Genomic DNA, 26,230 nt, shown 5'->3' on the forward strand with positions numbered 1-26,230 from the left:
CCACTCTCGGGCCCTAGAAGGGGTCCCCCTTCCTGCAACAAACTGACATGACCAAGATTATTGGAGAAGCCAGCTGGAAGGTCATACATGGATTTGACCCAAATGTGCAAATTCCTCTTCAATAACTGAAGAGTTTTCTAAGAACCAAAATTCTTTCAAAGGAAAAAGAAGATGCTGAAACAAGGCTTCACTGCAGTGCAAAGGGAATATTCTATGAGTTCCTTAGTTACTGCTAATGTAAGAAGGATTTCCAACAGGTACTGGTGCAGCTGGCCTAGAAGATATTTATGGTCCATTGAGAGTTGTAAGCAAGGACTGTTTCTTTTTGAGGGGGGGAAAAAAAAAGGCAGCAAATTCCTTTTAAATATTTCAGTGTGCTATCATGACATGAATACACTACAAGGCATGCAAAAGTATTTAAACGGTTCCAGTGCACAAAACCAGCTCAGAAAGGATGACCTTGGGAGTTGTAGAAGCTTGGCTAGAGTGTGTTGATGACTTCCTTGTATTAAAAAACAAACAACAAAAACACAAAACTATAAAAAGGAGTTATAATAAAGTACCCAGCTGGGGGCTGAGGGGTTAGATCCTAAAAGCAGAGAAAACATCTAACTCTGGAAGATGCCAATTTCCTACATTTTAAGTCTTACATACTTGATTAGCAGTCGTGTGTCCAGGATTAGTGGAAATCTAGGATGTGAGGGGGGTGTGTGTATGCATGTGTGTGTGTGTAGTGTGTGTGTAAATGTCTCTAAGGTTGAACAGAGCTCTGGAAACTGTTCAAAGTTTAGCACTGGAAGGCAGAGTCTCTAAGAAAATCACTTATCTCATTATCCTTGAGTTTTCCATAAAAGGGAAGATAATGTTTTCCTCAGACCAAAGGCTTTGTAGTCAAACAGACTTTAGTATAAACAAGCTTTGCCACAAGCTGCTTAAAAGGTTAGGCAAACACTCACCCTCTTTGAGGTTTAGCTTCAAGATAATGGTCTTAATGATACTTATCCAGTAAGGTTTATGAAGAATAAAATAATGTATGCATAGCACCCAGCATAGAGTCCAGCCCATTGTGGACTCTCATTAAATAACAGTAATGATTTTATTCTATTTTTCATTAGTCCTCTCCCTAGGAACAAAGATTAAGAACTAGAATTGTTTATTATTGTTAATCTGTTGTCTGTTACTGTTAGCCTAGTGCTATTAGATTTTTTTCTCCCCATTTAAATATGGAAAACATGAAAGACATTGAGATTTCAATAGCAAATTCAACATTAAAGAACTTGTAATAAATTACTGTATTGACCCAATGCATAGAATTGAGAGCTATACAGGTATAGGAGCCTTTTCTAGATTTCTTTTTTATTAGAAAGAAAATCAGGCATCTCTCAACTTGCTCCTCTAAATCAGGAGGTCATAAAAATCTCTAAAAAGAACTGCTTGCCATGAAGCTAAAGCAATTTGAAAGACTTAGAATAAGATCCTAAGTCAGAATTTCTTCTTCCTGGAAGAGATTTCCTCATTGTGTTTGAATGTCTGGACAGTGTGGGTTGCATACTTGGGGGTAGCTTAAAAGTTTAACGTGCTCACGAATTATTGAGCTGCTATGTCTGTGAAGGCTTCTCACTCACAGTCTTGCATGATAACAGTCACAAGCGATGACACTGAACCCGTATGATCTCCCCTTAACGTGTTCTTTGGATTTGGAAAATCTCCTGAGTCTCCAGAGAAGGTGGTCTCTGGCCAGTCGGACTCCTCACCCACTCCCACCAACTCCTTAGAATGCTTCTGACACACAGAGATGGGTACAAGGTCTAGAGCCAGCCTTAAAAGGATGATGGGTACAAGGTCTAGAGCCAGCCTTAAAAGCCAGAGGATGATGATAATGTTAATAATTACACAAATTATAAAAGCTAGTATTTACTGAGCATTAACTGTCCACCAGGAATTGTTTTAGGGCTTTACACGTAATAACACTTAATTATCACAGCAGCCCCATCACAATCCCCATCTTACAAATGAGGGAATTGAGATACAGAAAAAGTTCGGCAACTTGTACAAAAACACAGAGCTGAGAACGAACACCAAGTCTGGAGTCAGAGTCCCAAACTCAACCCCTAGACGATACTGAGTCAAAAGGACATTTAATGTGTTTCTTTTCAAAAGTGGAACAAGAAAGTTCAGCCACCTGAGTAATGCGTGATTGGGCCATCCATAGAAAAGTTATAATCTTCAGAAACAGTGATTAACATGGTGGCTTATCTGTCCTCCAAAATTCATGGATTATTTTAGGAGCATTCCTGGTGAAATTAGTAGCATAAAAGATTTAAAAAAAAAAAAGGTAAACTCTGTGTAGAGGATCTATCTGGTCATCTTTGAGGTCATTTCATCTTTAAAACTTCAACAAAGTCTTGATCAGGGATGATGGAACCTGACCTAATTGTTTAATGACATAATTCTTATGTTATGATTTTCAGGACAAGGAAAAATAAATTATTGTCCTTTGGATTTAGAGGGCAAGGGTGAAAAAATTGAGAGGTTTTACATCAAATTACACTTTATGAAAACTAATGAAGCTAACTGGATTGAATAAATTCTGGAACCGCACCACCCAATTTGGTAGACACTAACCACATGTAGCTAGTCTGAGTTGAGATTTGCTGGAAAAGTAAAATACACATTGGATTTCAAGAACTTATACAAAAAGAGGATATAAATATCTCACTAATAATGGCTTATATTAGTTACGTCTTGAAATGATAATATTTGGGTTATACTAGGTTAAAAATTATATCATTAAAGTTAATTTCACCTATTTCTTTTCACTCATTTTAACATGGCTACTAAAACATTTTTAATTACGTATGTAACTCACATTCTATTTCTATTGGGCAGTGCTGCTTTAGAACACAACGTGCAAAGTACAGACTGGGGACATTGATCACAGATAGATGTAACCTGATGGTGACAAAAGAACACCCACATTGTGGGCACCCAAGCTGGGACTCCAAATGCCAGGTTTTGTTTCCAGGGCTCTATGTATGTTCTCTGAAGCAGGCAACTCAGAGGCCTATTGTTTACCTCTGCTGGAATACGACATATGATAGTTTCAAAGAACAACCCCTGCTCCAAGCTAAGGGGTAACAGGACTTATTTATAAAGGTTATTTGAAATAAGTTTATCTTTCTTTGTCTAATGAATGACAGATGATAATCGAAAAGCAAAAGCATTTTCAAATGCTTTGGGGCTTTAAAACTGTATTAATTTTTATCTTCACTTCCCCCCTAATTCTTGCTTATTTTGCTTTTATTCTTTAAAAGAGAGATCAAGTCAAATGTTTGGGGGCTTTTCTCTTTGAGGCTATTATAATTTATTGATATAAATGTGTCAATGCTTAATCCATATCTTTTTTATTCTTGCTGTATTGATCCATTTCTGCTCATAACATATTCCTCTGTAACTTTTTTTCTATCCTTATTCCCCACACTCTCAATTCTCTAAGTAAAATTGATTTGGAAACATTTGTTAGACAAAATCTTGATAGTTTGCTTTAGTGGGTCATAGGCTAAACAGTTATCAAAACATTTTGGATGCTCTTCGTAAGTGACTCTTCATTGATAGCTATGCCGAGAACCGTGATTATAAACCTAACTAAGACTTTAAAAAATACACAAATGGCACAGTCTTCAAGTCTTGATATTAACTGAGGTTTGACACAATTAATAGTGTCTGAGAAAAGGACTGTGAGAAACAGGCAGAAAGACAGAAAGATACCCCAGCAACAAGGATTTCTTGGAGCAGGTATTGTCCACCTTACCTAGCAAGCATCTTATAGATTTCTGCTGGAATATGTCTGTTTGGTGAGACAATTCACTGATGAGGGCACACAACAATGCCTTATTTAGAAAATAATGAGGGAGGACCACATAGAACAGTTTGATGGAGTGGTTTTACTTGGTACCATGGATAAACTGATATGTAGTTAATTTTTTCTTGCTTATTTCCCACTAATATGTAGTTGAGCATTTTCAGATGAGAGAGAAGAGCAGCTGTGGGAAAACACCCAGGGTGGCAGTTCTCTGGAAGCTGATTCCAGGAAAAACCATAGAGGTGGCATCTTTTGCCTTGAGGCCCATTCTGTAGATACCTGTCCTCTCATCATCAGCTACTCTTCTGCCTTCTTTCATTCTTTATTTCCTCTTAAGTGTCCACTGACTTCGTGATATTCTCTGCAGGCCCCCAGCCCACCATCACCACCATAATAGTTTTCCATGCTCCTCAACATTCCACTGTGTAGATTCCATCAAATGTGACTAATCTGAATTATATCCTCCCTGAATTCCTATCTCTACTAGGAAAAATGGGTGGGAATATCTTTTAACCAGATAAATGCTACTCTGCTAATTTTATGTTTCCCTTTTCCAAAGGACATAGACATTTAACTGAGTAATAATCTGACGTAAGTAAGGGTAAATCAGATGTCTACCAAGTTCTTTTATCATTAAAATAGGTATCAAAAGAGCACTCGGAGATCCACTCAGAGAGAATTTGAGGTCACAGATCATTAAATTATCACACTATATATTTATTTGTTGGTTATATCACATCCAGCTTCTTTGAGTTAAAAGTTCTCACGAGTTGAAGAAGAACCAAAGGCGTCTCTAACTTTGTTCTTAACAAGAGGTAACAAAGTTTACAATCCGAAATCCTCAAACACTGTAAAACTCATCCCTCAGTATGAGGACATCATTGAACCCAGAGGAAAAAAAGCTAATTAACTGTCTCAGTGAAACATTCCTTCCCTTTTGGAGAGTCAACTGGGGACCCATGGACTTTGAGCCCATTGTCAAATGGTGTGTGAAAGAGATCCAAGTTCAACAATAAATATCAGCAATATAATAGTTTTCTCCAGCCCTCAGGGCCAAATGACCTGCATTTTAGCGAATTGATTTTGTTCATGCATTGTATTTAGCCAAGCAATTGTTTCCCATGATATGCTTGAACCCACAGTTGCTCTAAGAAATTCATGGTTGAGTTTTTCCAATTGCTGATTGCTAGTCCCACTGGCCTTAATAATAGTCACTTCCTTCGTCCGTAATGGGTTTTATATACAGTGCACAATCACAACCATTCAATGTCACCCATAAACATTTAATGAATTGTCCAATACAGTTATGAGAGTTGCTTATTTGGGACACAGCTAGGGTAAGCCTTACTGAGTTAATGAGATGATATACCACGACATTAGGCAAGGGGTGTTTCCATCCCCTGCATTAGCTGTACACGCTCTCTTATCTAAGGACCCATTTATGTTATTACCATAATCTTCATCAACTTGTCAAGATAATGAAGGGTCCACTGAGTTCAGACAAGGCCTCATGTAATTCATGGAAATTTAAAAAACATAGATATAATAGAAAGGGTTTAGGAGCACCATATAAATAAGATCTGCATGGAGAACCATAAAGAAAGGGCTTTACAAGAGATTCTGCCTTGGAAAGGATGGAGTTTGAACTCGGTTTTGAGGGAGAGAAGAGAGACTAATCCTCTGAAATGAGGAAGATAAATTATCCAACAAAATGCATAAAGACACATTCAGGACAGAGAGCTGGAGGAAGAGCAGATGAAGACGAACTCAGAAGTGATAAAGTTGGAAAGAAAGGAAGGGAAACTCTTGTGCCTGTTTTCAGCAAATCCCACATCTGTATTTGTTACAGACACACAAGTTTGGGTTTCAGGGGAGGCAAGTTTCTTATCTGCTTTGACATATGCCTACCAGACTTGCTTAGCAGTCAGACAATGTTTATAATTACTTCACCAAGTCCTTCTGATGTGCCACAATTTGCAGCCATCTGTACACTGATTTCTGACCAACAGACTTCATTCCATCAATGCTCCATTAAATTAACCTCAGATGGCTGATATCACCATGTCAGAATCTCACCCAGTGTAGCTATGAGTTAATAAATTGACCTTCTGAAAAGCAAGATGTTCTCTCCTTTTAAATTTTGTAAGGACTAATAGGGAATTTCAAGTTCCTCTATTTCAACACCCTGTTCTTTCAGGTATTCATTCACTTAACAACTATTTATTTACCTGTTCTATACCAGATTAGGTCCCTGTTCTCATGGCTTTACAGTGTAGTTGGGGATGCAGGCACTGAATAATACACTAAGAAGTTATTTCAAGTGTGGTAAATGTTATGAAGGAAATAAACATGGAAATACGATAGCCTTATCCTGGAGGGGATAGGGAATTAGCTGTCTTAGATGAGGTGGGGGGGGGCGATCAGTAAAAAGGACTCTTTGAGGAGGTAATATTTGGACTGAGATTTGGAAGAAGATCTGAAGCCACATGAAGGGGAAGAGAAGATGGAAGAAGTTACAGTCAAAGAAAACAACACGTGCAAAGTCTCTGAGGTGGGAACGAGAATTTGACAAAAGCAAGTGGTGAGAAAGAATGAGGCTGAGGGGAGCTGGGGAGGTGGGCAGACCCAGTACTGAGGTGAAAGAACTCACCCAGGGCCACAGCGTTGTAAATGAGGAAGCAAGGAGGTGAAATGGATGTTACAGATGAGTGGCATACAGACTGGACAGAGGATACTGGGGACTAGTGATATCTGAGTGGTAGAGGGAAGAGGAGTAACCCATGAAATAGGCAAGGACCTCAAACTCAAATGCCTTCAAAGGCCCGGCTGGTATCGTAAACAAGTGAGGCAAGCCGGGTAAGAGACAGGGAGCGGTAGTGACCTTGAGAATGAGTGACATGCCTAATAGCATCCAGACTCATTAAAAAAAGATGTTGCAGGCAAAATAAAGCATGCCATTAAAAAATCCTTCACAAGCAAAATAAAACACATATGAGGAGGCAAACAAAGCCCATGGAACATCAATAGGCAACGCCGAGCTGGAGGAAAAGCAGGAAGGAGGCTGGGAATGAGAAAACTCATTAGAGTGATCTCATATAAGTCAAGGAAGAGTTATATCTTATATTTCCATGAACTGAACAGGAAAGAATATATTTTATTAGGCAGTAACCCGAATGCTGTAACACTAACAACAACAACAAGAACCCTACACTATTTGTTACAGAACTTTCGTAACCTAAAGATGGAGGTAACCGTCAAATGGTCAGATATGTAAAGACAGGAATCACAGAGCCATGTGGCCCATCCAAGAACTGGATGGAGAAGTCCTCCCGAGGAATCATGGTCATTCATTCTGTGCTTGCATAGGTCCGGGGATGGGAAGCCCCCGCCCTCACAAGGCACTCCAGGTATTCAGAAGTTTCTATCAATTTGACCTGTTGTTATGTGGAACTGATACCTGACTCCTTGATGCCTAACAGTTCCAGATCTGTTCTCTGGAGCCACACAGAACAGCTTTAATACCTTTTCTACCTGCCAGCCCTTCAGACACTTAGAAAGAGCGACCCTGTCACAGCCTTCCCTTCTTCAGACAACACATCTTCACCTTCAATGACTCCCCAAGGTAACTGTTTCCAGGCTCTGTCATCCTAATCACCTTTCTGTGAACCTTCTCCGATTTGTCACCATCCCTCTTAAAACAGTGCCCAGGGAGAATACAACATTCCTAGCCAATTTATAATCTAGAGCTTCTCCAGGCATCATTTTCTATTTCTGCAGCAGCAGGAATACAATTACATTTTATGGAGCTCAGTCTCCTGCTGTCCCTGCTCCCACTGCCCCCCCCTCCCAGGCAGTGTGTTTGTTGTATTTCATGGAGAGATGCATAATCTGGGGTGAGTACTCCCATCAGTATAAAGAATGCCGCCCCTCATCACTCCATCATTTCTGATTAAGGTCACTCAGTCTGATGTCCATTACATCTTGTACCAATAACGCCTGTGCAATGCCTCATGTTTCTCGTGCTGCTTTCTAGGCATTATCTTATTATGCGCTCAAACTGGAGACGTATTTTTGCACAAAGAGTAAGATGAATCTCAGAGCGAGCAGTTTAAGACAGAGGGAAAATTGGAAATCTGACCCTTGAAAAGAGCACTGGATGGGCGCATCCAATGACCTGGCTTCAAATCCAGGTTTTCCATTTACTCACCGTTGCTGGTTTTTTAAAAACAAAACTAATAATGGTAATAAGCACAGAAACAGTTAATTATTAATAAATGCTTAGTATGTACCAATCCCTGTAATAAGCTTTTCATGTACAGTATGTCATATATTACATGCAACCACCTTTTGAAGTGTATGTATTATATATTGTCTACATTTTAAAGAAAAGGGGATTAAAACACAGGGTTTAAGTGACTTGTCCAACATCACACAATCCCAGTAGGTGGCACTGGGATTTGAACCTAATTCTGCCTGTCTCCGACGTTCAACATCTTCAAGTCTCGTACCACAATCTCCCTTAGTGGGTACTTACGATTTAGCAATTAATGGGGAAAAAGAAAACTCCCTTAGCAATTACTTCTCCTGAGAAGCTTCTCCTAATGGGTAGGAGATAGGGACATGTGTTGCTTCACCTGTGAGGCTGGGGACACTGGGAGAGTGTACACGAGAGAGCAAAAGACTGTGGAGGAGAGAAAGGCCACACACCAACCTCAGCCTTGGACATCAGGTCTCAAACTGGGCTGAAATGTAGCCCTGCAGCTTCTGTCACGAGCACATTTGGAATATAAACAAGATTTCAAGGGGACAGTTCAGCCTAAGAAAACAGTGTTTTCACCTTTCCAACCAAGCACTCCAGAGCCCCACTGCCATCAGATCAGCTCTTACACGTGGGGAACATAGGTGCCCTCTCCTTGCTGAAAGAAATATTTAAACTGAACTTATCTTCTGATATTTTACACCAGCATATCCATTAGAGGGTCTACACTCCGCATAGCACAGACAGACATCTGAAGGTTCTCATGTAGATGAGGTCCTAGGAGCAGATCACCTGGTTTCTGCTGCTCATCTTTAGAGTGGTTTCACATTTATATCCTTGAATGGAAGTAGTAAGTTAACTGCTAAATGCTTATGACACAGGGGTTACACTCATCATTCAAACCAACCTAGTTTCTGCTGACCATAATTCAAAGTTCCACTCTGAATAAATGCTATTAGGAGAGACAAGCTGAGTTCCAAAGTGGTTTTAAAATTAAATGTAGTATTCAACTAAAAAAAGAAAAAATCATGTATCAATCTGCTTGATTTCCATTGGTGGCACTCTAGATTATCTCCTACGGAACCTCTGGGCTGTACCTCCATGAAAATGTTTAGTACCTTGGTAAATGACAGGACAGAAATCACAAAGACTTGGTTTCTGCCAGATTACATTTGAAAAAGAGAATCAGTATAATTCATTTGTCTTCAGTTTCTGCAATGGCCATTCTTGGCTCCTTGGCCTCTACTGCCACTTCCCAAGTCTTATATTGGGTAGAATCCCATTTAAGACCATATATCCAGGGTACCTGGTTCATTAGGTTGATTTCCTCACACTGCCAGCCCCGATGATCAAACGATAAGATCAGAGAGCGCAGACCTACCTCATCATAGATGCTGTCATTCCTGTGAAAGTCTCCAGCCTTCCTTGGGAGAACGTGGATGTGAACATGCTGAAAAAGTACAAGGAAGAAAGAATAAAATGTGATTATCTCCCCATATATTTCTAGACTTGATAGTGATGCTCTCATGAAGTCCAATTACTCCACATTGGCTCCTGCGGGATTATTTTTCAGAGGAAGATGGTGATCCCCTTCAGTAACTATATCTGAAATCGGCAGAGAATAGAGGCTCAAAACAAGAGGACAATGTGGTGGCATATATGAGAGTGTGAGTGAAATGCCAGTGTTTTTGGGGCTCTGTGCAATTATTCATAGTTGTCAGTCTTGGTTGTATTTAGCCAGTGCTTTGAAATGACAGCATGTCTTAAAAGGTGACCATAGGGACTCTGCAACTGACAGGAAATAAGAATTGGCTAACAGACAACTGCATAAGTACAGAGCAGAGGAGCGAAAGTAGAAAGGAGTACGGAGCAAGTTACAGAACCGGGGCTTCAAATGATAATCAGATAATAGTAACATCAATAGTTCTCACGTATTAAGTGTTGAGTTACTATGATAAGAAAGCTCTGGGTTTGCCTTTTATCTCATTTAATGATCTGAATCATCCCCTGAGGCAAGTTCTACTAGATCTCCATTTTACAGATGAGGAAATCTACGCTCAGAGAGGTCAAAGCCCCAGAGGAAGTGGTAAAGTCAGCACAGGAAGCCAGCCCATCTGGCTCTTACCACCACATTCTTTGTCAGCACATAACACTGATTCTGTGAAGTTAGTCTTTTAAACAGTCCATTTCTCTAGTCTACTAAAGCACCCAGGTAATATACATAGCAATGCTATTATGCAGAGATCATGAATCAAGGCACACAGCATATCTAATTCAATATCCTTCAAGGCTAAACTGCCATTGAAAAGTTTTATTTCCAAAGAGTGTCTATTGTACCTCAGCCGAAGTTAAACCTCACTCCTGCCCTTGAGCTGTGTTCACAAACCAGGGGGAGGAATGTGAAAAGGAAAAGCCTAAATGTGGACAGGCAGACAAAGAATCAAACCTAGTCTCCGATCACACCCACCCCTTCTTGATTACAGGGATCAAGCTCCAAGTCTCCAAGCCTCCAAAGGGCCTCCGGGGAATGCGAGATTAAGTGTCCCTGTGGCTTTGCTGCATGAGGAGGGGAAAATGATATGCTATTATAGCAGAGGCAGGGAACAAGGCGGTCCAAGGTGAATAAAGCAGAGAGGAGCTTCACATCAGCCCCTGAGCACATGGTCCCCAAAGAGTGACATGTTTTTCCCAGAATATTCTCCAGTTAATGATGAAGCCAGTCATGGATTCCTCAGCAACTGGGACGAGTGCATGCCTAAGTCACAAAGACTATGCGAGCAGCGGGAGACAGGGAGAAAAAACAGACAGGGAAAAATACATCACAAACTACCCACAGAAACAAATTCTTAGAAGGAAGCAGTGCAGGATAAACCCAGGCTGAAAATGATTGATGCACGTGGGCTAGGTGACTTAACAGCAAGATGGCAAAACTGCCACAGTACATGGAAATAGCCCACCCTTTAAAGAAGGCGTACTCAATCTTTACTTCCCAAACCTGCAGCTACCCTTTCCCCCTCTTTCTTCCCTTCCTCCCTCCCTCCTTTCCTTCCTTTCTTCCTTATATCCATCCATCCACCCACCCACCCACCATCTCCCTTGGACCTTTCAATAATCAGGTATTCCAGACCAGTGTTCTGCAGCCAAACTGCCTAATGCAAATCCTGGACCTACCACTTACTAGCTCTTTGGTCTTGCCTCATAAGGCCTATATCTCAGTATCCTCATCTATAAGGGGGGTTGCAACCGTTTCGACCTCACAGAGTTGTTAAGAGGATCAAATCTGCTAACCATGTCCCTAGCATGCTGCTTAGTACATACTTAATACATACAACTGCAGCAGTATTACTCTTACTTTTTATTTATGTTTATTTATTTATTTTTTAATCAGCAGATAGAGATCACATTCAGGGGTTGGTTCCCACACCAGCAGAGAAGATATTTAAGAAGCTCCTTGAATGGGACATGGTTAAAGTTACTCTGTTGCTAAAGCTTATTTCTGTTGCTTTGACTAGTGGTTCTCAAATCTGAGCATGCACCCGGGGCTTGGTGAAACACAGATCGCCCGGCCCCTAGAATTCGCATTTCTTACAAACTCCCAGTGATATCAATGTTGCTGGTCCAGGGCCATACTTAGACAACCACAACCATGGCTTACAGGATCCATCTGGTTCCTGACCTCCTCTCCTGAAAATGTGCTAATGTAAGCACCAAGGTCACTCACTGTTTTGCCTGCCCTGTTGCATTATGGGAGACCTATTACTCAATGCTTCCTCGACTTCCCGCTCTCTGGTCACCCTCTGTGCCTTGTCCTTATGAATATGTCTATTCTTGTCCATTAATGACGTACAGGTGGCTGTGAACTTACATTAGGAAACCTCCTGGGTCCAGGCCCATCCCACACCTCTTTTTCTTTACCTTGCTCTCCTGGGTTAGTGTTCAGGGCTACTTCTACAGGCTCTGTTACCACCCCGTCCTGGAATTGCCACCCTTGATCACTGGTAACCACTTTAAATTCACTGTGACACTGATGACAGTAAACAGCTCACTGTATAGGTGATGTTCCCCAAGGGCATAGCTCTCAACACAGCCTGAGAGCTTGACTTAAATTCTTAAGTGACAGACTGATCACAAGATCCTGACAAACCACTCAACTTCTCAGAAAAGGGAAATCACCATAAAGCCTGCTCAAAACCTCGCTGTTGTGAAGGAATACCATTGCCATGGCCTTCCAATAGAATGGCATTCTGATAAAACCCCCATGAACAGCACATACTGAGATAATTCGATATAATTCGTTCTTCATATTGAACTTCGGTGATCACAATTGACTTTTTTAAGTGCTAACAAAACCTCTAATTAAATTTTACAGTATAGCTGCTTGAGTGGGAAGAGTATTTTTAAAAATCCATGATGCACTGCATACCAAAAAAGTTTTCATGGTCAACTAAAATTCCACAATGCTCACTAGCATAGTGTCAGAGAAGACCCACTCAAAAGACACATGGTTAAATTTGTTTACTTAGCAATCCAGAAACTTATTTAATTATGGAGATCTCCACTCTTTATTCATATAACATCTGTTTACATTTTTCTAACATTTATAATTATTCATGCAAAAATATTTAGAACCAAGTTCTAGTCTAGAAACCAGGGATATAGTAATGAACAAGACAAAGTCCCTGCCTCCACAGAGCTACAATGCAAAGGGAGATACAGAAAATAAGCAAGAAAATAAATATACAATTTAATTTCAGGTGGATATAAGTGTCCAGCAAAAAAACCTAGTGGGCAGAGCTAAAAATTCAGAACTGGGACACTTCAACATTTGAAGTTTGGGAAGAGAAGAAGTAGGACTCAGATTAAGGATACAGCACAGAAGGAGGCAAATCAAGAGAGGGTAAGTTCTCAAACTGATGGAAGAAGGAATTTCAAGGAGTGTATCATCAACAGTCAGCACTGTTGAAAGCTTGAGTTAGTTTCCATGAAACTGGGAGAATAAAACTTAACTAAAAAGCACATGACAAGATGCTCAACATCATCAATCATTAGTAAAATGAAAATAAAGACCACATTGAGATATCACTTAGCAGTCAATAGAATGGCAATATTAAAAAAAGAAAATAACAAGCGTGGATGAGAATGTGGAGAATTAGAACATTCACAGGCTGTAGGTGAAAATGTAAAATGATGCCACTGTTTTGGAAAATAGTTCGGCACTTCCTCAAAAAGTTAAACATAGAGTTACCATATGATTCAGGACTCTACTCCTAAGTATGTACCCAAAAGATCTGAAAACAGGTCCACACAAAAACTTGTATATGAATATTTATAGCAGTATTATACATAATAGCCAAACAGGGAAAACAACCCATATGCCCATCAAGTAGTGAATGTATAAACAAAATGTGGTTATAGCCAGACAATGGAATATGATTTGGCCATAAAAAGGAATGAAGTACTGCTAAGTGAAAGAATTATGCTAAGTGAAAGAAGCCAGACACAAAAGGCCAGATATATCATTCTGTTTATATGAAATGCCCAGTATAGGCAAATTCATAGAGATAGAAAGTAAATTAGCAGTTGCCAGGGGGAATGGGGAGTGACTGCTAATGGACATGACGTTTCTTTTGGGGATGATGAATTTATTCTAAAATTAGATAGTCATGATGGTTGCACAACTCTGTGTATATACTAGAAAAACATGAAACTGTATACTTTAAAGAGAGTGAATTTTATGGTATGTGAATTATATTTCCATAAAACTGTTATTAATAAAAAAAACTGAAGCGGATTTTTTTTTTTCTGAAGAGGATTTAAGAGAGAGTGGAAGATGAAGAAAAGGAGATAAATAAGCACAGATAATTTTTCCAAGGAAAAGGAGTTTCACAAAGAAATCCATGGCAGTAGCTGCAGAGGAGGGAGAAAATCACTTGTGAGGAAATACGGGTTTAAGTTTCCTGAGTCTACTAGTTTCTACAATTATTATTATTATCCTTAGTAGTAGTAATTGTTGTTAATATTTAATGAAAGATCACTACATACCAGTCCCTGGGTTGATTTACATCATTATTTCAATTAACCCTTACAATGCTGCCTAGAGGTTGTTAATAAATGCATCACCACTTCCAAGAGACAAAATAGACCAAAGAGGTTAAACAATGTGGCCAAGCTCCTGAAGGCAGTGACCAGGAGGTGAAATCTGAACCTGAGTCTGTCATCAGACACTGCAGCATTTGCTCTTCACCACCAAGTGACACCATCTCTCAGGAGGCCACCCTGGCTCTCCGGATTCCAAATATAAGGACACCTCTTCGCCATGGCCTCTTGATGCCTCTGCCAGCTCCATGATTTCTCAGTAATGTCTTTGATCACATCTGCAAGTTCCTTCGGACCTGCATCCCTCAGGGGATGGAACCTGCCTTTGCCCAGAGATCTCAATTCACTTAAAGCAAGGATGTTATCTCCTAAGTCCCATTTCCACCTTCCGTCTTCCTAGTTCAAAGTCATGCCAGATATAAATATAGATTAACCAAGTTGTTCAATGAAAAGTCTTTTTTTTCCCCTAATTTATTAATTGTATGTAGTTTGCACCAAGCAGTAGATCCACCCTTTCCTGGCTCATCTGCTTGAGTACATTTTAGCTTTTAAAGCCCTTTCCGTTATCTTTTTCTCCCAATGTAGGGTCTCTCTCAGTGTTAATACCTTAACAACATTTTTATAGGTCCCGCCTCTTTTGCACGATCTGTGTGTCGCCTTCCATCCTTTTGAACACATCTACTTTACCCCATACTCACCTGAGAATGGTCAGTATAGTCACACTGATGTGTTCTGTCCTTGTCAGAATATATTCTAATTTGTCTATAAGGGATAAAATCATGGTGGGGAAAGGGCAGGGAAGACTAGAGAGAGAGAGCTACCTTGCTCCATAACTAGGGTCCAGCAACCTCCACCAGCTGCCCCAGTATGAATCCCTCTCCCTCAGATTAATGAGTAATCACAGAAGGCAAGTCTGATTCTGAAGAAAAACAAAAACACTGCTTTGGGAGGCAGACAGTGGACCCTCCAGTATGTCCATATCCTAATCCAAGGGCTGGTGAATATGTTAGGTTGTATGGCAACGAAGAATTACAGTTGCAGAAGGATTAGCATTGTTACCAGCTGACCTTAAAACAGGGAGAGTATGAATGACCCTGAATTATCCACCTGCACCCAATGTAATCACAAGGGTCCTTAAAAGTGGAAGAAGGTGACATCGCCAAAATTTAAACTTTGTGCTTCAAAGGATACAGTCAAGAAAGTGAAAAGGTAACCCATGGAACGGGAGAAAAATTATTTTGCAAATCATCCATCTGATAAGGGACTTGTATCTAAGACATATAAAGAACTACTACAACTCAGTAATAAAAAGACAAAAAACCCAACTAAGGAAATGGGCAGGGGATGAATAGGCATTTCTCCAAAGAAGATGTGTAAATGGCCAATAAGCTAGAGGAACGGAGTTAGAAGGCCATCCCTTCAAAACAACTTCATGAGAGTCTGCCTCCCTTCCTCCCTCCCTCCCTCCCCTCTTTGTTTCCCCCCCTTATAGGCAGATAAGAATACTTAAAACCAGCAGAAATCAGATTTCCCAGCATGAAACATATTACTAGTGAGGGGCCATATAATTTATTGTCCAAAGGGGAATTTGGGGAGTGAAAGGAGGCATTGTTCATCACTACACTGGCCTGTTTATAACTATAGATGGGCCCCGACTTACAATGGTTCTACTTAAAATTTTCTAACTTTACGATGGTGCAAATGTAATAAGTAGAAACCATACTTTGAATTTTGATCTTTTCCCAGGCTTGCGGCGATACGTGGGTCCGTACTCTCTAGTGATGCTGGTCAGTGGCAGCTGCCACAGCTCCTGGTCAGCCACTGGATCACAAGGGTAAACAACAAATACACTGACAACCATCTGTACCTAGACAACCATTCTGTTTTTCACCTTCTGTATAGTATTCAATAAGGTCCATGAGCTATTCAACACTTTAGTATAAAATAGGCTTTGTGTTAGATGATTCTTGCCACCTGTAGATGAATGTAAGTGTTCCCAGCACATTTAAGGCAGGCTGCTAAGCTATGATGTTCTATAGGTTACATATATTAAATGTATTTTCACCTTAATGATATTTTCAACTTACGATGGGTTTATTGGGATGTCACCCTGTTGTAAGTCGATGAAGATACGTATACGTCTAAACCCAGACTGTTTCAAATAAACCAGGGCATACACTCACCCAAATATTAGTTATTTAATTGGGAAGGATGATAGCCTAACTAAATTGGGATTTGACATCCCCTCAACCTGGCTTAGAATCCCAGATCTGCCACTTTGACCAGTTTGGGTGACCTTGGACAATTTACTTACTCTCTGTAAGCCTCCGTTTCCTCATCTGCTGCAATGGACACAGTAACAGTTCCTATGTCTCAGTGTTTTGGTGAGAATGTGACAATGCATATAGAGCCTTATGCACAGTTAGTGGCACATAATGCTCTCACGTAAATGGTAGCAAATGTTATCATTGATAATGACTTAAAAATGGGGAGATGAATGGTGTGAAAGTACTATAAATGTGTAAGTTTTTTTACCTTATGAGAAAGAAATGACTAAATGGTGTGTCCGTGTTTTCTCTATAGAAAAGAAGTGGACTAAATTTGGGGGATTCTTCAAATAACAGATGAAACAGCCCCCATCTCTTTAGATGCTAGGACTGCATCACTCCTGTTGTTCAAATGACAGCCTCAGAGTAGTGGGTGATGCATTTATTTCCACATCTTTGTTACTGTCAGGGAGGAAGAAAACTTTCCTCTACCCTTCTAGGTTCTTCTGGCTGCTCTAAGAATTAAACTGACATAAGACAGATTAACAGGAGAAAATCAAATTTAGTATTGTACATACGGGAACTGAATATATATGAGAGGTACAGAGACGGAAAACTAAAATGAGGTACATATGCTGTCCTGAGCTAAGGAATGGGATAGGGGACTGGGGCTTCCAAGGACGGGAGGGTCATTCACAGGACGATGAGAAGAAGAGCAAAGTTTGGTAATTAGATGTCTGCCCTGCCATATAGACGGGGGCATTTAGATAAAATTTATCTTTGGTAATAACTCTTTTTCTGGGAAAAATCCCCAATTGAAATTCTTCTAGGTAGTTAAGGGAGGGGAAGTATTTTCTCTTGAGCCCACAGGGTCTCCATTGCCTTTAGCTCAACAGAATCCACGTGCCAAAGCGCACATCTTGGGGAGGTCTGTTCTGAGAGCTTACATTACCTAGATTATATACTTAAGCCTCTAGTACAGAAGAAAAGAAGTCTGGGACTTCTTTTTGAGACAGTAAATGGTTCTATTTGATGAAAAGAGGATGTTCTGCCCTTTGGAAGTCAGGGAGAGGTAGGAGGTAGACACCAAAAATCTACAGTAATTTGAGAGTTACAATCTACTGGAGGAAGCCAAAGAAGTGAAAAACTAGAGGCAAGATAATGGGAAGGGAGGCTGTGTTAATGCCTCATGCCCAGATGTTTCTCTCCACATGGCAGTAACTCTACCACCATTCTTCCCTTTAATTCACTCACTAAAGGAAAATGGAAGAAGCCACTTGAAATGTAATTGTCTCTTGATGTTCCCGTTTGAGTCTACTACACAAACAGCAGGGAGATTTCTCATTTTGTTCTGTTTACTGTAGTAGGGTTAAAAAAAAAAAAAAAGAAGGAAGAGGAGGAGCAGTTCTCCCAGCACCTGCTTTCTTAATTGGTAGTGATTTCCTTGCCCCCAAAAGCGAGTGGTTTTTAAACGAAGTGGGTACATTCTCATAAGCAACATCGCCGTCTTACAAACGTATCGTTAAAACAGGAGAGGTGATGGAACTATGACAATAGCTCCCATTTCCTTCTCAGGGTGAGTGGCCTATATGCTATTCATCTTTTAGTTTTCTTCTCATTTGCAATCAGTGTTTCCTTTACTTTACCAAGACAAATGATAGAAAAGGTGAGTTTTCTTCCCCTATGTCCTGTTTTGAATTTGTGACCAATGGGTGAGGAAGTTAATCTACTTTTTATCTGTTCTTCTTGTTCTAAATTTTAGTGGGAGAACACCTCAAAACAAAGAAAACAAATCTCTCCTGGGTTTACCCACTACCTATTACAGCATCTCATGATCCAGTACTTTGCAGTGAAGATGAGCTATTCACGTGTGCAGCGTGGAAGACGGAGGAAACTGATGGGCAAAATAGATGCCCTGACACTCGCTCATGTTTGTTCAGTTCTCTGGGCTTCTCTTCTTGTGGAGGGGGAATTGAAGAAGAGCCTGCCAATTATTTCCACCTTGTGAGCTTAAAGCCCAAAGGAAAAGACACATACCCAGGCTTTCAGAGTTCAGTGACACTCTATACAGCATCAGATTCCATCAGCTTGCTTGTATTTGACTTGAAAAGACCTTAATTTTTTAAAAATTTGAAATTTAAAGCTGCTTGGTCACTAAAAGCTCCTTTAAACTCTCATTGTGGTTTGGAGCCATACATCATGAAAGCTGTGGCGCTCAGACGATGTACTGCACTCATACATCATTGGTGCACCATCCCTCTCACGATATATTATTACAACTCACAATTGGAACAGCACCAGTGATGTACGGCTTAAAAACACAACCGTTAAGCCACGAAACTCCACAGGGTCTCAACGAAGTCGGAGATTTTTTTGAAACTGAATTGGTTCTTTACCTTTTACATTTTTTAAAAGTTTCTCAGTTCCACTGGGACAATTGGGGCACCTGGAAAATTGTGTTTCCTCTGTTTCATGAAAGGCACACCAGCTGCAATAGGCTGCAAGAAGGAACCTGCTAACACGAGGGCCAGAAACCATCACTGTGCCTGTGCCTTTTGACAGACAACTAATTTTATTCCTGAGTCAAACATGTCAAGGTGTCCTCAAGGCCCTTGAGCAGAAGTACTTCCAGTGACATTTATTTTGGAACTTAGTAGCTGGTAGTGTTTTCACACTGACCCTAAACTTTGCAGCAGAAGGTGAGGCCTCCCCAAACCAAGTGAGGAAGAATCCAGCCAGGAAGAAAACATGAGCTTTGGGGTGGGTGATGGTCTGGAGTGGAATCTATTTAGCAAGGCTCGCTGTAGAACCGAGCCTTCTGGTTTATAGCAGAAGCGGGTTGTCAAAAATATTTTCAAAACTACTATTGTGTAACATAGTAATAATAAAATTTACTGACTATTTGGAATATGCCAGCATTGGTCTAAGCACTTTATCTACTTGTTTCATAAAATCCACACAATAATTTTATGTGTTAGAATATTGGTTTTCTCTCCACTTGAAAGATGGAGAGATAAAGAAATGGAGGCCTTGGGAGGCGGAGTGAGTAGGTTTTCTCAACTCCAAAGCCCAGGTACAACACTTCCTACCAGCACCTGCGGTGTAGTGAAACACAGGCCAGCATGAGCCACCATCCCTCTGGCCCGTATACCACTCACCCTCAGGATACTGAGCACTTGTGCAAGAGAGGCCCGTGAGAGAACAGATGTCTCACAAATTTGAGATAGATCTTGTAAAATATTCTATATTATCATCTTTTGGCTCATGATTGATATTCAAAGTGACAATAACAGCTTCAAGTTCTTAAAACTGTTCAGCAAGAAGACAGTAGAATTTGTAATCATTGCCCTTAAAAAAGCTGACCAACTCAAGCAAGATCTGCAAAACCATGATAATCCTCAAATATGGTCATTCCTGCAACCTTAGGTTATGCTCCTGCAATAAGGCAAGTGGAAGCCCAGGCAGACCCTTCCAGGGTAGAGTTTTCCTGTCGAGCCACACAGGCAGGAGGTCAGAGGTTCTTTGTGAAACTGGTTCTGTTTGCTGCCTTGCAGGGAAAGCGCCTTAGTGCTACTTGCAGTAAAACAACTTTCAAGAGATACAAGAATGTTTCAGGATTTGTCACCCTTGTATTTTATGAGCTACCATTGTAGTTGTTGTGTTTATATATTCTTGGTAGAAAAAATTAAAAAGGAACTCCCTCCATGTGGAGTTCCTTTCCCTCCTTCTCTCCATCTTCCTCTCAGTTTTTAAGAGACAGTTCAGATGTCACCTCTTCTGTGTGGCCTTCAGACTCTCCAGGGTGCCTCTGATTCTTTGTATGTATCTCAATGACTGCTTTTATCACAAAATACCAAGAATTACAGTTCTCTCTCTTTCATTAGTCTGGAACTCTAGCTTAGTCCCTACCATATTTTCTTCCTGATTATTTCTTTCCCTCTCCTCCCAGATTCTGAGCTTAGAGAACACATTGCGTAATTGTTGGAAGGATGGATATGTAGATGAATAGATGGATGGACAAATGAATGGATGGATAGATGGGTGGGTGGGGAGATGACTGTAATCTTAATTTGTTAGCTTGCTTAAAAAAAAAAGAAAAAGAAAAAGGTAACCTCATATACATAGATCTTCACCACTCTTGTCTTTTCCCTCTGCTTAGGAGTTCCTGCACATGCAAGAATGTGGTCTAGGTGGAGCCATTCTGACTGCATGGCACATGCCTTTCTTCTCCACTGAAAAGTATCGTTTTATCAAAGTGTAAGTTTGAAGGTCTTATCTTTCTAGCTTCGTGTATGTCCTTTTTAAAAACTTCTCAAATATGCTTGAGTGTCTGGAGCAAATAGCTTATCCTGAAAACGATCAGTATCCAGCCGACTGCCAAGGGGAGGGAGTCTTTGTTCAGCGTTAACTTTAATAAGAGTCACTGTGATTCTCTCTCAGGAGAGAAGAAGAACCCTTTCTTTGGATAGCTTCTGACCTTCACAAATTAATTCCAGGATGCATTCTTCACTAGGAAGAATATCTAGCATATGTAGTTTTTATTTACACACCATATCAGAACATTAATCTGCAGAGTTATTCCCTCTGGGTGTCTTTCTGTTGGATATACAATAAAGGATTTGGATGCAAATGAAACAGTGGTGGCATTTTTCCTTGTCTTACTCATTTCGTGACAAATGTACATTGCTTTACTGTTTGCCATACACATAATTACACTTCTTTAATTTATGTTTCAATAAAACATAAAATAATAAACATTTACTGCTCCATGAATTAACATTCAAATGAAGCCTCTAATGGAGGTTACGTGTTTTGAAGCAGCTCTGTGGCTTTCCAGAATCTCGCCCTCTACTTAATGAGCATCATTTCCATAATCTGTGCATTATTGTTTAAGCCTCCCTTCAGGAGTATTTTACAAAGCAAAAATTTTGTGAAATATTATCGGTCCAAAGGGGTAAAAAATGTTAAGGGGATTAGCAACTTGTCCTGTTAAAGGGACAGGACAAGCTTTCATGTCCCTCCAGAGACAGTGATGAGGTAATTATGGAGACGGTGTTTCCTAATTATCTCCCTAGCCAAGTGCATCACTAGTATAGTTTTTGCCTTTAATATCTGGTTTAAATAAAAGTAATGAGAAACCCAGAAAAGTCAGCCATAAAGGGCAAGCTTGTACTAATTCCCTTTCTAGTGCTAGGAAAGGGACCAGGAAGGTCAGGACACTACAGACTGGACATTTCTGAACGTGGTTAAACAGACACATGACTTGAGTATCAAATGGTCACCCTGAAGTAACTGAATCCAGACAAGATCCTAGGTTGAGCTTCAAGTTGATGGTGTCACATATTGCTATCAGTGCAAGTTACTATTTAGGAAAATTACTTAATATAGTTTTATGGCATTATCATTTCAAACAGTTAAAAGTTCAAATAATTTTTTGCAAATGGTGGTTTTAAAAAAAAATCACTAAATCTTAACGATATATTTATTTATTTTCTCCTTGTCCAACAGCTAAGACTGGATTGTTTAACTAGAGGGGAAAAAAAGATGCCAGGAGAAATCAAGGAACAAAGATCCTTTGCAGTGTGATAAGATCGAGATACCCAGCCTCCGCTGAGAGGTGATGAAATGCATTAAAGTGACAGCTGTCACTTCAGGACACGTCGGCCTGCTTTAGTGGTGGGTCGGGACAATTTATTTAACCTTTCTCAGGGGCACTCATTTACACAGAGCTGCGTTTCTTTAGTATGAATAAATAACTCTGGACCTGCACGCAACATTGTGAGACTGTGTTGTTATTTGCAGCAGGAACTACAGCAAGTAGCTAAGAGTTCCTAAGGGGACCTGTACCCTCTCCTAACATTTTATGATTTGCTATGAGCTCCTTTGCTATATGCTCCTTACTTTCACTGTGACTGCAAAATCTTTCCAACACACATTATCCTTCCTTCACACGAGTTGAATACAAGATTTCCACCATTTCAATATGGCTATTTTCACATAAGACTTCAACAAAATAAAACATGCAGCATAAATAGAATTTAGCATGATCCAAATTTTATCATACTTCTCCTTGGTTTTTTTTTTTTTTTTTTCACATCCTGCTTTTCTCTCGATCCATATGCTTTCTTGTCTTCTAATGTTCCTGAATTAGAAAGAATTAGGCAGAACCATCTTTTAGAGCATTACATTTTCCTCCTAACTCAAGAGAGCAGGTATTTATTTCGGAGTCGTGCTTTAGAAATGACATCCTCTTTTAGGATGGAGTAAATCTCAACCTACAGAGCTGCTAAGCGGAGCTGCTACTTCTTGAAAGGGTTCTACCCAGATATGCTACAGAGAGCATTAACTTCACAAATGAGATTCTCTTCAAAGTAGTCATTGTAAAACATACAAGAAAAACCACCCTCATCCAACTCCCTGCAACCCATGAGCACTGATTTGATAGCTCAAGACAGGATAAATGACTCCGATTAGGCCAAAGATCCCTGGTTTTATAGGGACCTCCTAAATCATATCTCAGTTTGGGTCTAGAGTGATTATGCTGGGAGCATCCAGAGGGCTGCATATCTTAGCCTGGCTCCCACACAGGGGGCCAGGGAGATTTGTGGAACCCTGTCTGGTGGCTTTGAGGCACAAACAATGAATACTACTAAGGCAATAATAATAATAAAAGGAACTAGGCAATGGGGAAAGCCCTGGACCCAGCCCTCATTTTTCTCATAGTATACTTCATCATTCAATGAGACAGAGTGATTCCATAGACAGTGCCCAGATATTAGATAATGTGAGAAATCGATAGCGTTTCTTTTTCTGGATGATTTCACTGACTGAGGCCTGGGCTTTCTGTTGACTAAACTCCTTTAATTCTTTAATCCAGAATGGAACACTTGCTCACTTCAGTCTCCATGGTTCACCATTCATGGAAGACGCAGTGCATCATGCTTTTAGCCTGAACCCTCCTTTACAGAAGGAACTGCAGTAGAATTCTAATGACATCTTAAATTTGCCGGAATTCTAATGACATCTTAAATTTACCAGGAATCTGGCCACAGACCCAGGATTTACAGTGGTGGAGACCTTCTTAGGAACGTTTAGCACGAATGTTCCCTCACTACACCGGTCAGGACTGGCTGTGCAGGAGGCGAGGTCGGATGAACAGTTTATGATGACTTTCCTATACCTCTTAACATTCGGAATTAATTTTTGGTCAAGAGGATCATCCAATGGCTGACTGTGTGTTGTTGCAGGGAAAGAAACAAATGGTTCTTCGTGTTGGTTCAGGACGCTGCCTGGCCCTGATTACTGCCAGCATTGGCTTAATTCATGAATGTGATTAACCAACAATTCATCTTTTAAAATGAGTTACACAAGCAGGCCATGCCGGGCTCATGGATATGAAAGTTGGGAATCATATTCTGCTCCCAAGAAACATCATACCTACACCAGCAAAAAGTCTAGACAGAGGGCGTCACAGGTAACGCTGAATGAATGACGAGTCCCACACCCAGGGCAAGCTGTAAAGTGCTCACTACAGACACGCAGTCACCAAATCTAGGTTTCAGAGCAAGCATAGCGTTCACTTTAAGCCCAGTGACAGAGAAGCTGCAGGTCCCCAACCCTGTGTCACAGGATAACGATGTACAGATTCTGCAGCTGAGCTCATTGCCTGATCCCGCTTATTACCAGCTGTGGACAGTCACCCGTCTCAGAGCTTCAGAATCCTCTTTCATAAGATGAACCTACCCCATGTGAGGACTCGATGGGTTAGTACCACAAGCGCTTAGACTCGTGCTTGGAGCTTAATCAGCATCAGGGTCAGTGTTTGCAGCCACCATTGCTGTTGCCGCCTCTGCTGCTACCACCCTCACCTCTACTACTGCTACCTGACCACCAAAAACTTTCATTTTTAAATTAAATTTTTAAATAAATACTCATGGAACAAGTCACCTTCCAACTCTCTTCTAAGGAGTTCAATCTATTCTCTAAAACTTTATTCAGTTGAATCCTAATGTATAAAACAAACAGAAGTAGAACCATTCTCCCACAAGCCGATGCAATACCCCCACACACATATCCCAGCTCCCAGAAGCCCTGGGGTTTCCGCACAGCACAGCGTGAAAACCTTTGCTTTCAACCCACTGGGGAAGGAGACTGAAAGCAGAGACCTGGGGGCCTCTCCCTTAGGGATACAAAGCTTCAGGCAGTGGAGCTTGATGATTAAGTCTGTCAAGTTCTAAGGTCATATGACCAAAGATGACATTCCCATTCCAACTGTCATTTCTTCAGTGACCCTGGGAAACAGTTTTACACCTGTGAGCCTTGGGTTCCACAGGTGTAAAAATGCAGATAATAATGTACCTTCCTCGAATGACTGCAGAGAGGATGAAATGAGATAACGCACGAAGAGCCCTCAGCACGGCTCCTGTCACCATAAGGAAATGCACAACCAATTTGAGCAGCTCTTCTAGTAATTATCATTTACGTCTCTGTTCAAGCGTTACCTCCTGCTATAAACTGAATGCCTGTGTGCCCCTAAAATTCATATGCTGAAATCCTAACCCCCAGTGCTATGGTATTAGGAGATGCAGTCTTTGAGAGGTAATTAGGTCATGAGAGTGGAGCCCTCGTGAATAGGATTAGGGATCTTATAAAAGACACAAGTGAGTTTGCTTCCCTCTCTCTGCTCCCCGCCATGTGAGGATAGAAGAAGGGAGCCATCTGCAAACCAGGAAGCAGGGCCTCACCAGATACCGGCTCTGCAGATGCCTTTATTGTAGACTTCTTCTTTTTTTTTTTTTTTTAAATCATAGATAGAATTTCTACTCATTCATTCAAACATTTTTTTTAAATTATTTATTTATTTATGGCTGTGTTGGGTCTTCGTTTCCGTGCGAGGGCTTTCTGTAGTTGCGGGAGTGAGGGCCACTCTTCATCGCAGTGCACGGGCCTCTCACTATCGCGGCCTCTCTTGTTGCGGAGCACAGGCTCCAGACGCGCAGGCTCAGTAGTTGTGGCTCACGGGACCAGTTGCTCCGCGGCATGTGGGATCTTCCCAGACCAGGGCTCGAACCCGTGTCCCCTGCATTGGCAGGCAGATTCTCAACCACTGCGCCACCAGGGAAGCCCTATTGTAGACTTCTGAGCCTGCAGAACTGTGGAAAGTGTTGTTGTTTAATGAACCCAGACTGCGGTGCCCTGTTGTAGTAGCCTGAAGTAAGACACCTCCCTAGTGAGGACTCCCCCCATTCCTTAATATAAAAGGACCCCCACCATAACACCGTCTCCATAACACAATCCCCTTTCCCCACCTGTAATTACAATCTCTGTTTACTTTTTAAAATTTTTTGACATAATCACATTGGTGACCTCAGCACCTGGAATGATGCTTAGCACACAGAAGACACTCCATAGATATGCACAGAATGGACCAATTAAGTGAAATAGGAGAAGGAGGAGGAAAAAGGAGGCATTCCTGCTCGACATTCAAGAGATTGCAGGAATGGATCTCTTGATCCTGAATCTCTACTGGACTTGAAACCAGGAGATACAATTAATTCTTTATAGAAATAGCAGAAATAAATGGGATGGCACGTACTTTTGTGTATTGGGTTGGCCAAAAAGTGCCTTCGGTTTTTAAGGAGAAATAAAAGACATGTTTTTCAATTTCAACAAGAACTTTATTGAACAACGTAGTCACCCTTTTGTCCCACTGCCTTCTGCCATTTTTCAGACAACTTTATAATTCCG

The 26,230-nt window shown here is 40.7% G+C and overlaps 1 protein-coding gene across 12 annotated transcripts in view; it reads right to left on the bottom strand.

Annotated features, from left to right (window-relative positions):
• Positions 1–26,230, bottom strand: part of FHIT (fragile histidine triad diadenosine triphosphatase) — a 1,509,753-nt gene that overhangs the window by 184,466 nt on the left and 1,299,057 nt on the right. For all 12 annotated transcript variants that reach the window (XM_036870236.1, XM_036870232.1, XM_036870237.1 and 9 more), the window contains one exon: positions 9,502–9,570. In XM_036870236.1, the coding sequence (XP_036726131.1) occupies positions 9,502–9,570 (69 nt within the window). The remainder of the gene's footprint in view (positions 1–9,501; positions 9,571–26,230) is intronic.

Source organism: Balaenoptera musculus, chromosome 11, assembly GCF_009873245.2.
Source record: "Balaenoptera musculus isolate JJ_BM4_2016_0621 chromosome 11, mBalMus1.pri.v3, whole genome shotgun sequence".
Taxonomy (NCBI): domain Eukaryota; kingdom Metazoa; phylum Chordata; class Mammalia; order Artiodactyla; family Balaenopteridae; genus Balaenoptera; species Balaenoptera musculus.